This window comes from Phaethon lepturus, unplaced genomic scaffold (genome assembly GCF_000687285.1).
Source record: "Phaethon lepturus isolate BGI_N335 unplaced genomic scaffold, ASM68728v1 scaffold21362, whole genome shotgun sequence".
In the NCBI taxonomy this organism is placed as follows: domain Eukaryota; kingdom Metazoa; phylum Chordata; class Aves; order Phaethontiformes; family Phaethontidae; genus Phaethon; species Phaethon lepturus.
In genome coordinates this window covers 11102-25789 of record NW_010525835.1, presented here as the reverse complement: position 1 = coordinate 25789, position 14688 = coordinate 11102, and the positions used below count along the sequence as shown (strand labels likewise).

The window sequence follows — 14688 nt, the reverse complement described above, 5'->3', positions numbered from 1 at the left end:
ATAATCAACAGCTCTCTTCTAAACTATGCACATAATTACATTAAACTCTTTTAAATCCAATATCTTCCTTGCTTTCCTGACACTCCGGCTGTTACAGCAAAATTATTTCCATAATTTTTAAACTAACGCTGATAGAATGAAAACACTATATAGAAAGTGGACCATAAAGTGGTCAATAAGGAAGCACATATATATGAAAGGAAAATATCTTATATCTGTAAAGAGAAGTAGAAATTTATCATCCTTGTGAAAAAATTAATAGGTAGTGTTATTTTTTGAAACTAAAACTGTAACTGTTCCAATAACCACAATTTTTTCACACAGAAGGAGTCAAAAAGACAAACTGAAGATTAAGAATTTATTGAGAAAGGAAACTACTATTGGAAATATGGAGTACATTTAAGAGAAGTTGCTATGCATCTTCATTTTTATGCTCTTCCATAAACATTCCATTGGACTACATTAGAAACAGGACAGTAAGCTAGATGAACTCTTCTTCCTAAGTAGTTGTATTACTTCATGCTCTTATGAATACTGTGAGTCAGCCATTAGCCATAATGGGGTTAACGAGAGGATACAAAACGCTTCACCATTCATCTCTTAACAAAAAATGAAGAAATCTTCATTTCCCATAAGAATCAAGTTGTCATTATCAGAGCTTTTCAATCAATGCAAAACAGCTCATACTTTACAACATTTGGCACTGGAGTCCAGATATCCAAAATTAAATGTTTGTTTCTGCCCTTGTGGACTGAAAAGCCGAACATAAACTGGGGTTATCATCTGCAGCTCTGTTTTTGGAAGCATAATTGCAACCTTTGGTTTAGAATGACTGTCCTGTTATAAACCAGGAAAATAAAAACTGATAATAAGCAACGTAACTCTTTTTGAAGAAACTGCCCAAGCTGTTCACTAGATTTTCTATCAATACTTTGTTTTCCATCAGTTTTTGTGACAGACTAACAAATACACAATCAGTAACTTTTTAAATTAATCTCAAAAACCAGGATCTACAATTATTATAATTTATTTAACATGGCAAAAATCATTACCTGGGCTATTTGCAATATTAAATTGCAATGAATGATGTATGTTTTCCCTTAGATCTCTTCACCACTGAACTGTATCCATTTATTACCTAAATAAAGACAGTTCTAACTCTGCAGAGACTTGATAATGAAAGCAAATATACTGTACAAAGCCAGAGGCAATAATGGAAATAGTGAGACAGTGTGTGCTATTGGTATTTAAATATTGCATTTATATTGCCAACTCTGAAACTTACTGTTTTAACACACATTGTAACAAACCACCACTAAGACTGAGAAAGTTGTTTAAACATACCTCACACCTTCATGATCTTTGCAAATCTGGGGACCTCATTAAGTCATACAACTTCAAGAGTATTTAGCTATTTTAGCTAGATCAAAGTTTTTGGAGCTATACCTACTATCTCTAATCCACTTACTGGAAAAACAATCCCTAATACAAAAATCAACAGAAGCAACTGTCTTTAGCAGTTCTTTTCCTGTTGGAACATCAGGTTAAGTTCAATACTTGCTCCAGTTATCGGAGAAGAGCTAAGAATTTTAAAAGGCAAAAAGTTTAGTTTTAATATGAGCATTTCAAAACGGACTTTGTCAAATGCTGTTGGAAAATACAACCAGACTAATCTTCCACGCATCTTGACTTCGAAGAACTCCAAGAGATTAACAACCCCTTCACTTTATAAAAGCTGCACTGACTCTTCCCCAACACAACGTGTTTCTCCATGTTTCTTCTAATTTTCTTCTTCAAAACAGTTTCTACCCATTTTCACAGTACAGATGTCAGCCTGTCTGATCTGTAATTTCATGATCTTCCCTGGAAACCTCTTAAAACACTAGCACCGCACTAACAACTTTGATATTCAGTTTTAAGTGAGAGGATACACACAGCAATTAGCAGTTTGGATATTTCAACTCTTGAGATCTTTCAGAATCTTTGAATGAGTATCACCTCTTGCTGGTAATTTTTTCTCATTATGCCTTTCCTGTGCAATATCTTAGATTGGCATTTCAGTTAGAGATGAATTCTCCAATAAGTCCTTCATAAAGAAGCGTTTCATGTGACACCTTAATCTCCACAGGTAAATGGATGCAAAAACTAACTTAGTGTTGTGACTTTATTTCTTTTCCTTTCATACTTTGATCAACTAGTAGTCATACAGACTCTTTGACAGTCTTCTTTTTTCTGATATTTTCAGAAAAGAAGTTACTATTAAGTCTGTGCAGGTTGTTCCTGAAGTTCTTCACTGTCGGCTTTCTTATGTTTTTTATTGAACCATGGCAGGGTTAAATATCTATCCTATCTTCCTCCTTTGCATGTGACTTCAGCTTTTTGGAAGAGGCCACCTTCTTTTAAACAGCACCACCTCCTTGTTGTCCTCCTCAAGTGTTTTTTGGTAAGTAGTACATATTTACTTCAAGCCCCCTGTGTGGTATCTTTAGAATGTCTACGATGTCTGTTCTTCAGACTGCATCCCTTACCTTTTTGTTTTAACATGGTTCCTTATTTTTATGTAGTTATGCTCTTAAGCATTGTCGTGGTTTAGCCCCAGCCGGCAACTAAGCACCACGCAGCCACTCGCTCACTCCCCCTCCCGCAGTGGGACGGGGAAGAGAATTGGGAAAAAAAAAAAAAAAAAAAACTCGTGGGTTGAGATAAACACGGTTTAATAGGACAGGAAAAAAAAAGAAGGAAACAACAATGATAATACCAACAAAGGAATGTACAAGAACAAGTGATGCCCAATACAGCAATTGCTCACCCCCCCGTGATCGACAGCCCGTCCCCGAGCAGCGATTTCCGCCCCCCGGCCAACTCCAGTTTATGTACTGGGCATGACGTCGTGTGGTAGTAAATATCTCTTTGGCCAGTCTGGGTCAGCTGTCCCGGCTGTGTCCCCTCCCAGCTCCCCGTGCACCCCCAGCCTACTCGCTGGAAGGCCAGCACAAGAAGCTGGACTGTCCTTGGCTGCTCAGCAGCAACCCAAAACATCAGCACACTATCAACAGCTTCTCATCCCAAATCCAAAACACAGTCCCGCACCAGCCTCTGCGAAGAAAACCAGCTCCATCCTGGCTGAAACCAGGACAGCATAAAAGCAAGGGATAATAGCTTTTCACTCTTCTGTGCAAAGCCTAAGTTCTTTGTTTTATAAGCCAGATGATGCTGAGTCAAACTGTAACATGGAACAACCATGAAGCTGGACTTCAGAAAACATGGTCTCAAGAACAACATTCTGAACCAACCAGGAAACAGAACACAGCTATCACAGTCTATGCCAGTCACATATTCCTCAGAAAAGGTACTAGATGGAAAAATATGGATTTTCTTCAGGTGCACAAAGCAGAAAGTGGTCAGATGCTATCATGTGTTTTAAAAGCCCATGAGAACCAAAGATTGAGTTGGATTACAGGGGATTGGTGACTATCTTGAACTCAGCCTTCTCTGCCACAATCAGAAACTGAGTATTTAGATCACAAGAAAGTTACACAAGTAACCTATTCACTCACTCCATTTTAGGAGATCAACTGGTAATTACCAGCACTGGATCTAGTATTTTTTTGTGACCCCAGAAGTTTGCAACCTCAAAGGGTAATTTGTGGAACAAAGGCTTCTTAACTGAGTAACTCTGGCATATTAGTAAACTGAGATAAGTAGAAAAGTCTTCACCTACTGGTACTCTCAAGATACAGTTCTATAACCACAGTCATTCAGAATGACTGAAATCCCTCTTCCTGTATTTGCAAAGTAACCATAACCAAGGACCTACACCAACAAGTTAATTAATACAGATTTTACGAGCTAAGCATAACTCAAAATAGATCTGCTGATCATTTTTTTAGGCCCTGTGAAAGAGGCAATGGATATATTCTGTGCTTTCTTCAGAATTATGAGCTTCAATCCAACATGCCCAACGGAGAAATGCCCCACTCAATTCATCTATACTGATATCAAGATGAGTTTTAAAAGTAAAGAATATTTACGGTTTCGAGCAGTAGCCGAAGTATGAGAGGACTATTAACATTTTACCGAAACCTTGACAATCAGTCCTTTCTAGATAGTCTTTTAATAAGCCCTACTAGTACCAGTCCAGTCTACAACACTTCAAGGTATAGTGTCAAACTATCTACTTCTCAGTGGGATGGACATGTTCAAGTTAAAAGTACCAGCTATCATGTTTAGTTTATATCATCGTCCAGATTTGCAAATCCATAACATTAACTTCCATGTGACTGCATATGCAATCTGCTGTATTGAGTCAGTAGTTAAAATGAGCCAACAATAAGGTAACCAGACTGAAGCTTACTACAGAGCTACTAATCACCAATCATATGCTGTTTTCCAGTTCACAAGGTTTGCTGTATTTTAATACTGCTTATTTTCACCATCTCACAACCCCCACCACCAATAAACACAGCCCTGCTCTCCAGCCTATCCCTAGGGTTTGTATAAAGAATTTATTCATCTTGTTTGACTTCATTTGAATCAAATACAGACCTCCTATACTGTCGTCTGCAGACATTTTGAATTACAACATAATCTCAACATTAAAAAAAAACCATCACCAGAAACTGTGAAAAAAAGGATCTAGCAGCATTATGTAATTAGGATTTAATAATATTTAATCCTAATTATTGTAGCAGCATTAATTATCTTCTTTCAAATAGGTACAGTTCTCTGCCTTTTCTGTGCTAGTTTTCCTCTTAGAAGTAAATGCCTGCTTGAAAAGTTCAGAAAACCTTATCTTCATCAGATAGGACATTTCATCCTCCACTATGGGCAGAGACAGTCAAATTCTCAACAGTATCTGGCTTCATTTGCATGATCCTCTAGCATATCTTCACAGTGCTATTGTACTCATCACTGAATAATGCTGCAGACTTAGGACGAGATAATTTTTTTTTTCTCTTGCCATAGCACAACTTTTTAAGGCTTACTTACTGTTTATGTTAAAGGTTATAAGACATTTAAAAAAAAAACATGCAATGGTGTGGAAGAGGCACTTGCCTTAACTCCAAGCTTCAGTCTGCAGCACTGATCAGTGATGGGTGTGATGACACCAACAGAGTGCATGCTGAAGTATCACATAAAGGAAGCTGAAGTTCATGAACGAGAGGGAAAAATAAAACATTGTTAAACAGTGAAAAGATGTTAGGGTGAAAAATACTCAGGAGCATGGAGAAGGTAGAGAAAAATACACAACTTAAACTTCTGCCTTTTTCAAAAATTCCTAGTTATATTTGTTTTTCATTATTCTGAAAAGACAGCCCAGCTCCTATAGCATGGATAAAAGCAAAAGATCTTTTTACTTCCTGGGTGAACTTCTGGTTTCAATAATGCTGGTGACAAATTACTCATTAAATTCAAAATTAGAATATTTTAACACATGAATAGTACTAGCCTTTACCACTTATAGCTCTTCCATTAAAGTAGTAGTGAATGCTGACAATTTAAGAAAGCATTGTGCTATTTGTTTACATGTAAAAAACCCAAGTATCTAGTGATACGCTAATTAACTTCTTATCATTTGCCTCATTGTTTCTTTAAAAAAATATATGTACCTGTGCTAAGCTTAAGAAATTCTCACCTTTACATGTGCCCCTGCAGTATTGCGCTCTTTATTTCAATGTGGACTGACTGTTCCACTGTCTTACAGCCATTCTCACTTTACAGAGCAATGATGAATCCTTTAAGCACTCCCAATGTAAACAAATTCTGAGTAACTAAAAATGTTGTCTGAGTATTGCTTTCCATGTTTATTGTCATTTTATAAGAAGGAGAGTATTTCTGACAAATAAGAATCGCTTCATTAGCCAGTATCGTGATCCTGAAACAGCAGTACTTTGAGAGTATCATTACGTGTGTCACACTGAGAATTCACACAGCCTATGCATTTATGGTACTAATCAAGGTTTATTTAATAAACATTTATCACAATCTCTGTTACCAACATGATTTCATACTTACAGTACTTGACACACTGGAAGAAGAGAGTTATATAATTTTGACCTATATTAAGGCCTAAGACAGCAGAAAATAAGACAAGGAGGTAATCATTACTTCACCAATCCATCTGCCCTTTCTTAATTCTGCATAAGGCTTTCCATTATTAAGCTGAATTTTACACCCACCTGTTAATTAATCATGTCAAAAAATCACCAAGCCAAAACCAACCATTGAGATAAAACGTGTCATTCTGAGGACTCACCGTATTAATTTACACCAAAAACAAAACACAAAAATTTACACAAAAAACAAACACAAAAAGAACACTATCTATGATAGTATCAGACTCTAAACATTTGCCCCTATAGCAAATATCAATATATGAGCTAAATAGCTTCATATGTCTCCTCCTCTCCTTGAGGAAAGGATTTCAGAAACAAGAGTTACCAATATGGCTCCCATGGTTAACTTCATTTTCCAGTATACCCTACAGATTTTAACTGCTTAAAACCTTTTGTCAAACTGCACAGACTATTGGCAAGATCAAAGTTTCACAAATTGAAATGCATCTCGCTATTTTAATTTATAAGTTTTATTTCATGAAAATAATCTTAATTTTTACTTATCTTCAATATAATTTAGAGCTAGAAGCATTATCATACTCTTTGCCTTTCTTTGAAACTGGGTCTTTATCCCTTAGGGAAGAGGAAATGGAAAAATGCTTTCAACATGACACTAAATAAATATTCTATTATTTTTATGTATAAAAATTAAGTATATATTTCTAAAGTATAGATTTCTAGATTACAGGATGTGGGGGGAAAAAAACATATGTGAGAGACAAAGAGAAAACCAAACTTGGATTGAGAAGATTTATGGAGTCATGAGTCACCTCTATCTAGGTGACCTTCAAACAAAGAATTTAATCCAGACTTACAAAAAGGTTTTAAGTAACTGGAATATCTTAATAACTAACAAGCAGCATCACCACATCAGAACAAACTGCAGGTACAGACATGTCCATCAACAAGACAAAACTTCATTACGTACATGTTACAGGTGTAATCACAATAACCAAGCTTGTTTGCATCCTAATCACAGTGGTATCTTATAAGATACCATTAAGAGGATATACCACTATCTTCTTGTAACTGTGCTACCGTTTCAATCAAATTCTGTTGTATTTACATCATCACTGAAGTCTACCTAAGTTGCTAATTTCTAATGAGTGCTTTTTGGATTTTGGTATAGCATTATTCTAAAGCTACTTTTTCTTTAGAAAGCAGTTTAAAAGATCTATATGAAACTGGGCTACTGGTTCTTTTCCTTCATTTTCTTTCTTTAAATAGCAAAGACTGTTTTTAAAACAGTGACTTGATCCTTCCAGGTGAGGTTTCTCATTTTAGCAGAAAAAAATAATGCAAAATTATCCTAGAAACCTTTTCTTATTGTCAGATGATATATCAAATTAAAGAAATCATTAAATAAATAAATAGATGTTCAATTAATCTGTGCCAGATTACTTCAGCAGAAGTAAGGACGACATTTCAAATCACACTCATCTGGACCTTTTTTCCATACTTAAATTAATGCAAGGCAGGTGTAAATCAGTATTTCTCAGTGTATTAGTTCTTCCCTCTTGTTAAATGTTTAATCTCCAGTCTCTTAAGAAACCATTTACATATTTACTGAAGTATAAGGGCTGAAGTTAAATTTACAGCTGCTTACAGATGTAAAAATTGGACCTATAAAAAAGATATAGCAAAGGAAAATGAAAAAATATGTGTAGAATTTAACACTTCAAGGTGCTTATAAAACTACAATTCCTAAAAGCAGTTCCTGACGTTTTCCTAGTCTGTGTTGAGTCAAAGCCAAAAGAAATCAAGGTCCACAAACTGGAAAATGTAAAGTAGCAAGTTAATGTAAAAGGTTTATATATAAGCAAAAAGTTTCAAGTTACTGCACAACAGGTAAATTAATACATCCTCTTCATGTTAAATTCTCTTGATTATAACCACTTTTCCTTCTGAAGTGTACAAACACTTACGTATTTGCATGCAGTGTATTAATCTCTATGTTTTACCCAATATGAAAACACTATCAGTTGCTGTACATTCATGGGAATGTCTTTCAAGCACATGTAATGAAGCATGAAATAGAAAGTCACAGGTTAAAATGACCTTTCAAAACAGGCATGGTACTGTGTATTATTAAAAAAAAGTCTTTCAAATAGCATATAAAAGAGCCACAAAGGACTACTCACCATGTCATATGCTGTTACAATCTTTTTCAAGACCTCTGGAACAATCCCTTGGAGCTCCATAGTCGGATACTGATCATTGAGATTCAGGACTACCAAGGGTGTATTATCAGGCCCAACCAAGCGTGTAGACACTGCCAAAATGCACTGCATAAGATTTGCTACAGGAGAGAGGCCACATAATTCTTTGAATGAAACTACTGCATTCTGCAAAAAGGAAAGAAAGAGTTTCCTTTACAGTTAAATATTAATTTTAATGTCTCATTCTTTCAGGATAAAATATTTCCCTGTTATAGTTGAGCTACAATGTAGAATTACCACAGCTTTTCCCGGAAGAACTGGCAGTTTTCCAACGCAATTAATATTACACATATATTTTACCAAAAATGTTAAAAATTCAAACAGAATTCAATACTTGCCACAGGAAAAAAAAAAAGATCGATTTAGACAAGTATCTCTGGTCTCTACCACTACTAAAATTAACCATGCAAACAAATGAATTCTAAAACATACTGGTTATATATCTCAAAAAAATTCTAAAAGACACTTCAAAGTAATTTTTAAAATGCCACCAATAGAAACAAAATATTAGGTGCTGAACGTCCCAAATAAGCAAAGTGAAGTGGAAGGAGGAATTCAGCCCATTTGTAATTTTAAACATACCTGAACTATAGTCCAGACGTGCTGTGGATCTGCTGGCTCCCATTTGGTGTGATTCAGAAACCCAGCACTCCATTACCGATGGCATTCCTATCACAGAATCACACTTAAGTGAATTTTTAAGGTACTTCTATATAAAAACCAATTTTGTACCTTTCCCTAAAATTTATTATAGTTGTATTTGATATGCAATATGGTAGAATACAAAACCACACGTTTAAACTTGAAGAAAATTTCCAGTATTAGAAATACAATGTGACTCCAAGTAGCCACGGAAATTCCATGATGGGAACATTTTTAGCACTGTAATGAAATTAGGCATTTTGTACCAAGTGGGAGCTGGTGATCTATGGCAGGTCTGGAGTTTGTATTCCTATAGGAAACAAAACCAAAAACACGGTATATTTAAGTTACAAATGTGCTCAGTGCTCCTTGTCTCTCTCGTCTTACCCAAAGAGGGCATCTGACACAAATCTGAATTTTAATCAAAACCACTTTCCATCTTGCTGGCATGGTAAGACTCGTTTGTGGACAAATTTCTTACAGAGATGTCAACCTTAATGCAAACAGGAATCAAACGTGAAATATTTTGCTGTCTCTTTATGAGACAAAATACCCAAAGGAGACCTCAAAATATGTATATATAGCATATTCACACAAAATTATGTAAATACTAAATTGCATCTACTACAATCACTTACAGTGTACTTTAACGCTCAGTAAATGTTTAGCATCTAGTAAACGTCCAGGAAACAGAAACTACTTTTATTAACTGGAGTACACCTTAATGACACAATAACTCCACAGCTGAAAAGACAGACACTGGGAAGTCCATTCAAACAGATTTTGTTCGAGATAAACATCATGGGTACGCCATTATGAACAACAATTTACAGAGAGGTTAATAAGGACCCAGGGAACATATATATTAACTAATGGCAGGCAGGACAGAACTACAGCTGTAACTCTTGCCTTTGGACTTCCAACTGTTTATCCAGAGACTATCCCTCATACTGTCAAGCCATTTAAACATGCAATATCACATCCAGTTTAATCACTCATGTTATACTTTTATCAGTGATTAACATGTAACAACACTTCATTACAACAGCTTTTGTCACAGTAATGTAGTACCTAACAAGGAAGAAAAAAGCCTAGCTATTTGTACACAGATTTAGAGAAACCATTAAACTCATGGCTGCACACTTTTTTTTTCTTCCATCTTCTATTAAAAAAAAAAACAACTTTGCTCTTTATAATCTGGTTTGTGAGGACATTACTTCTGTTTCATAAAAATCATAAAGATTTATAATGCAAAATTTCAGTAATATAGAAATTAAACAAATCTCACATAAGTTGATACTTATTTTGAGTGGGGTTTTTTACTTTTATTAGTTCTTTTATTAGAACCTTAGTTGTGCAAGTTTAAGTTGTGCACATTATATAATCTGTCAGTAAAGCTATGCAAAATTAATATTCCCTCATGTGCTCGAAATATCTTCTTGACAGCATTTTGAGAGATAATGATGAATTTACTTGAGAGCACAACTTTCAAACTGACAGAATAAAATACATAAAATACCTTTTAATATCTCATGTTCAAAGCAGCCACCTGTTTTCAATTATACTCATTCTGGAAAATACTGTAGCATGGACAGTAAAGAGTTTAAAGTAGCTACAAAAACTGTACGTTTTCACTGTTTCCTTAAATCTTAGGTTCAGCTCTTCCTTGAAAGGTGTCTTAAGACACAGTATCCTTTATATGACAGAATTCTAGCCTTCAATAGGTTAACTATGGCTAAAGTTCACTTTATATGTAGACCATAATGTGAAACATTTATGAGTCAAAATATCATCCCATATTTTTTTAATAATCTTTTAGTATAGCAATTTTATAGACCAAGTGGAATGGGAGAACTTCATAATGCTGTACTAATTTCTTCTTTCATATGAAAAAAAATGAGTTTTAAAACTGTATTACTAGTAAAATCTCTTCAATGTAAGATTATCCATGAAGAAAATTTATCTACACTGATGTGCCTTTAAAATCCAGAATCAAGTCTTAGACATTTCCTTTAATCAGCTTCCCCTTAACACTATGTAAGAGTAAGAGGATTTAATAGGTCACTTCATTTGAAATGACTATGCTTAATTTTATTGATCACTGCTAGTACTCCATCAGAAGTCTACAAATAATTAAAAGCTTTATTAAATAAAACACAGGTTTACAACTCATTTTAATCTATGTCTAAAAGGGTTATTTACCTGGAATCTTTATGGGAATCTCCAAACAATGCATTTTTGAAGTGGGATCTCTTGGCTTCCACAAAAACATGCACCTCAGCCTGTACCTTTTCCTGAAATTCAATGTGTTTACTATACAAGACCTTTAAGGTAACGTTAATTTCTTCTACAGTATGTCTTTTAATACCTTAGCACTAACTCCATGTATTTCTAACATATTTTTGCTAGGAAGAATCATGGAAAGCAAATGGTCTTTCAGAAAGGACTGCCTTCTATTTGGGAATGAGGAAAAAAAACAATACCTCAGCGAAAATATGCTAAACATACCTTCAAGTACAAGAAGTTTTCTAATAAGCAGTAAAGTCTCCTTTTTCTATCAGCTCTATTTTCCTCCTGCATTTCTGTTTAACTTGATTTTCTAAAACTAAAATATTGCCAAACTTTCCTCTAGTGTATATCTAACATTCCTTCAAAGACATAGGACGAGTCAACAGGATTGAGTTCTAACACTGGAGTCATATTTCCAGTTCACATTCAACAAAATCCACATATGCATCCAAGGTTACCTCAGTAGACAGTATCACCTAAAAGACTGCTTTGACATAACCCATTTTTAAAGCTGTTCAAGCATTAGACTCGAATAACATAATTTACAAAATGCGGCAAGACTCTTAATAACATATATTCCATATGCATCACAATACAAAATTACATGTAAGAACCAATAAATTCATTGTAAAAACTGTACCTGCATATTTTCTCTCAAATCCGTGGAATCCCGGATAGGTTGGAGAGCATTCTTGAACACTTCATCTATTGTTTTAATCCATAACGTTCTCATTGAAGCATATTCCCTTGATTTCTTGCCCTTCCTCACAGAGAGGCCCCGCTTATGAGGTTTCCCACCACCCCTTCGATTAGTAATGGCCACATGCACAAACAAGGAAGCATGTGCTAACATTTCACCAGTTAAAGACTGCAGAGGAACGTGCCGATAACCAGTCTGTAGACATTCAAAGGGAATAGTGTATTGCCCGATAAACTCATCCCCAATGTAATCATCATCCAGTACTACAAAACGCACCATAGCTAGTTCTGGTAAATTTATTTGAAATTCAAAGCTTTCATCAAAAATTGGATTATCCCCATTCTGATGCATAGTTTTCGTCCTTTGCTCTGCACAGTCAGCAGGGATTCCATGTATTTCAACATACACGTAAGGATCCACAACATCACCTTTGGCACCTGATCCTTTGGGTTTAGGAAAGTTTTGCCCGCTAATGATTTTAATATGAAGCAGCTGAGGTGAAACTCCAGGCACAGTGTCTTTCGTATTTGCACTAAAGAAGGATACTTCTTCTCTCATGATTGCAGGACGAAGGACATAGCCACAGTTTCCATTTTGTCGAAACCAACCGATGTTAAGATCCATCATTAAGCCAGGCGTCTGAAAGTTCATTGCTACTATCTGACAACCACATTTCCAAAAGTCCTGGGGATTCATATTACTAGAGTCAATCCTCATCGGACTGGGGAAAACTCGCGCAAGAAAACGTTTGTTGTAATTTACAAAGTCTCCTGGGTTTTCATTGGCATATTTGCTTGCAAGCACTTCGTTAAATGAGCACACTTCCCAGTACTTCTGGAGCTGAAATGAAACTTGAAACTCTTTGAACTGAACTGATTTACATATGCTTACCAACTCAGAGAGTTCTTTGCAGAGCTGAAATCTCTTCCCCATCATTGAGTTTTGCTGTTCTACCCCCTCTTTCCCCACTCTCTGTGACATTTCTGCTCCTTCATCTTCATCTGTAACATCTCCTTCTAGTCCAGAACAATTAGAGGAAAGCTTCTTTGCTTTAATTAGTATTTTCCCTTTAAGTGACTCCGGTGATGGAAGATAAGATTCTTCAATGTTTGGAGACTGTGTATGTAATTTGTCCCCCAAAATTTTTTTCATGTGTTGTACCATCACTTTCTGCTGCTTAATAGAACAATGATTTTCTAAACACAAAATAAGAGGGTATTCTGAAGCAAAAAATGCATACTTGTTAATAATGTCAATCACACTACGGAAGACAATCTGTGATGTCATTGTATGCCCTGTGTAAATCACAGGCTCATTATCTGGACCATCCCATACATCCAGTTCAACACTTCGACAACCCATTTTAAGAGCGCGAATGTAACCTGTGATGTCAGAAGGCCCTCGAAACTGATCCTCTATTAAGTATGTATTATGAGATGAATTTATAAAATAATGAGATAAAGGTTGTTTCATATCTTGACAAACTTTTTTATGTTCTGGATCAAATATGTGGCAGTCTGGTGAAGTAAGGTAATTCGTAAACCCATCTATAGAAAGACAACCCTTTTCCTGGCCCTCTTTGGCTGGCTCGTATTTCTGAATAATTTCAAGGCTTATTTCTTCCGTGACGTGTGCCATACCCTGTTCTGCTTCTAAAAACATCATGAGGTCCTTGGTATCTAGGAATTCTTTATTGCTTGAAAACTGAACCAACAGGAAATAGATTTCAGGTCTGGTACAAAGCTCATGAAAAACTTCAATAAACTCTTCTTTTGTTACTTCAGTACCAGTTTTTTCCTTGGATCTATGTAACTCCTTGAATTTTAGTTCAATTTTATTATTTTTTAAACCAGGATTTAAGTCTTTTATAAACTGTACAGCATTACACAGGGGTATATGTCCCAAATTTTCTATATCTGATTCACTGAACATCTGTGAAAGCCATGAAGTCCGCATATTATCTTGAGTACTTTCTATCATATCTAGAGTATGTTTTCCATAAGAAATCAGGTATCTTAAGCCAGTAACCCAAATATTTGCAATGTCTGCTGAGTTAGCAACAAGATCTAGTGACTCATAGTTTTCTCCATAGATAATTGAAAATGCACAGTCTTCTGATATCTGGTCATATATTCCATTGCTGCGAAAAATATCTGTATTTTTTCCTGTTCTTACTTCTTTGATTGATTTAATATCAATCTTTGCTTTTTCAGAATCCTTTTTTGAAGGTTCCCAGCGTAAAGACTGCATATCTGCATCTAAAAGAAAATATCGGTGATATACCCTAGAGTTGGATCGAATCTTTTTGAGCTCAGAGCCTTCAACCATTGCATTTATACAGTCACTTGCACTGCTGATCTTTTTCTCAGTTGGCATACTGCTAAATGACACAGTCTTTTTCCGTTCTCGCTTTTGTTTCGTACCATCCTGGTAAACAAGGGGGGGAAAAAAAGAAAACATGTATCAGTATGATTTTGCTCAACACTGAAATAGGTTTCAACTTACAGCTGAAAGTCCATAATGTAGTTCAAAAAGGTCTAGCATCTGTGTGGTGACCAGTAAGATGGAAATTCTTATTGGAAGCATCACAAATGATAATAGTAATAATGGCTTCATATTTGTTCTTGCCTATGTAAGTCATCTTCCAGGGTTTGTTTGGTTTTTTTAATATTTTGTATGAACACAAAATTAAACAAAGCAAGTTTTGAATGCTAATGCAATA

At 35.4% G+C, this 14688-nt stretch overlaps 1 protein-coding gene across 1 annotated transcript; it reads right to left on the bottom strand.

The window, feature by feature from the left end:
• Nucleotides 1-8257: 8257 nt before the first annotated feature.
• PLCL2 (phospholipase C-like 2) lies at nucleotides 8258-14387 on the bottom strand (the record flags this gene model as incomplete). The annotated part of the gene is made up of 2 exons (XM_010282887.1): nucleotides 11907-14387; nucleotides 8258-8461 (listed from the first exon to the last, which is right to left on the bottom strand). Coding segments are annotated over exons 1-2 (2640 nt in total), but the record flags the coding sequence as incomplete, so codon positions are not given.
• Between the last annotated feature and the right edge of the window lie 301 nt (nucleotides 14388-14688).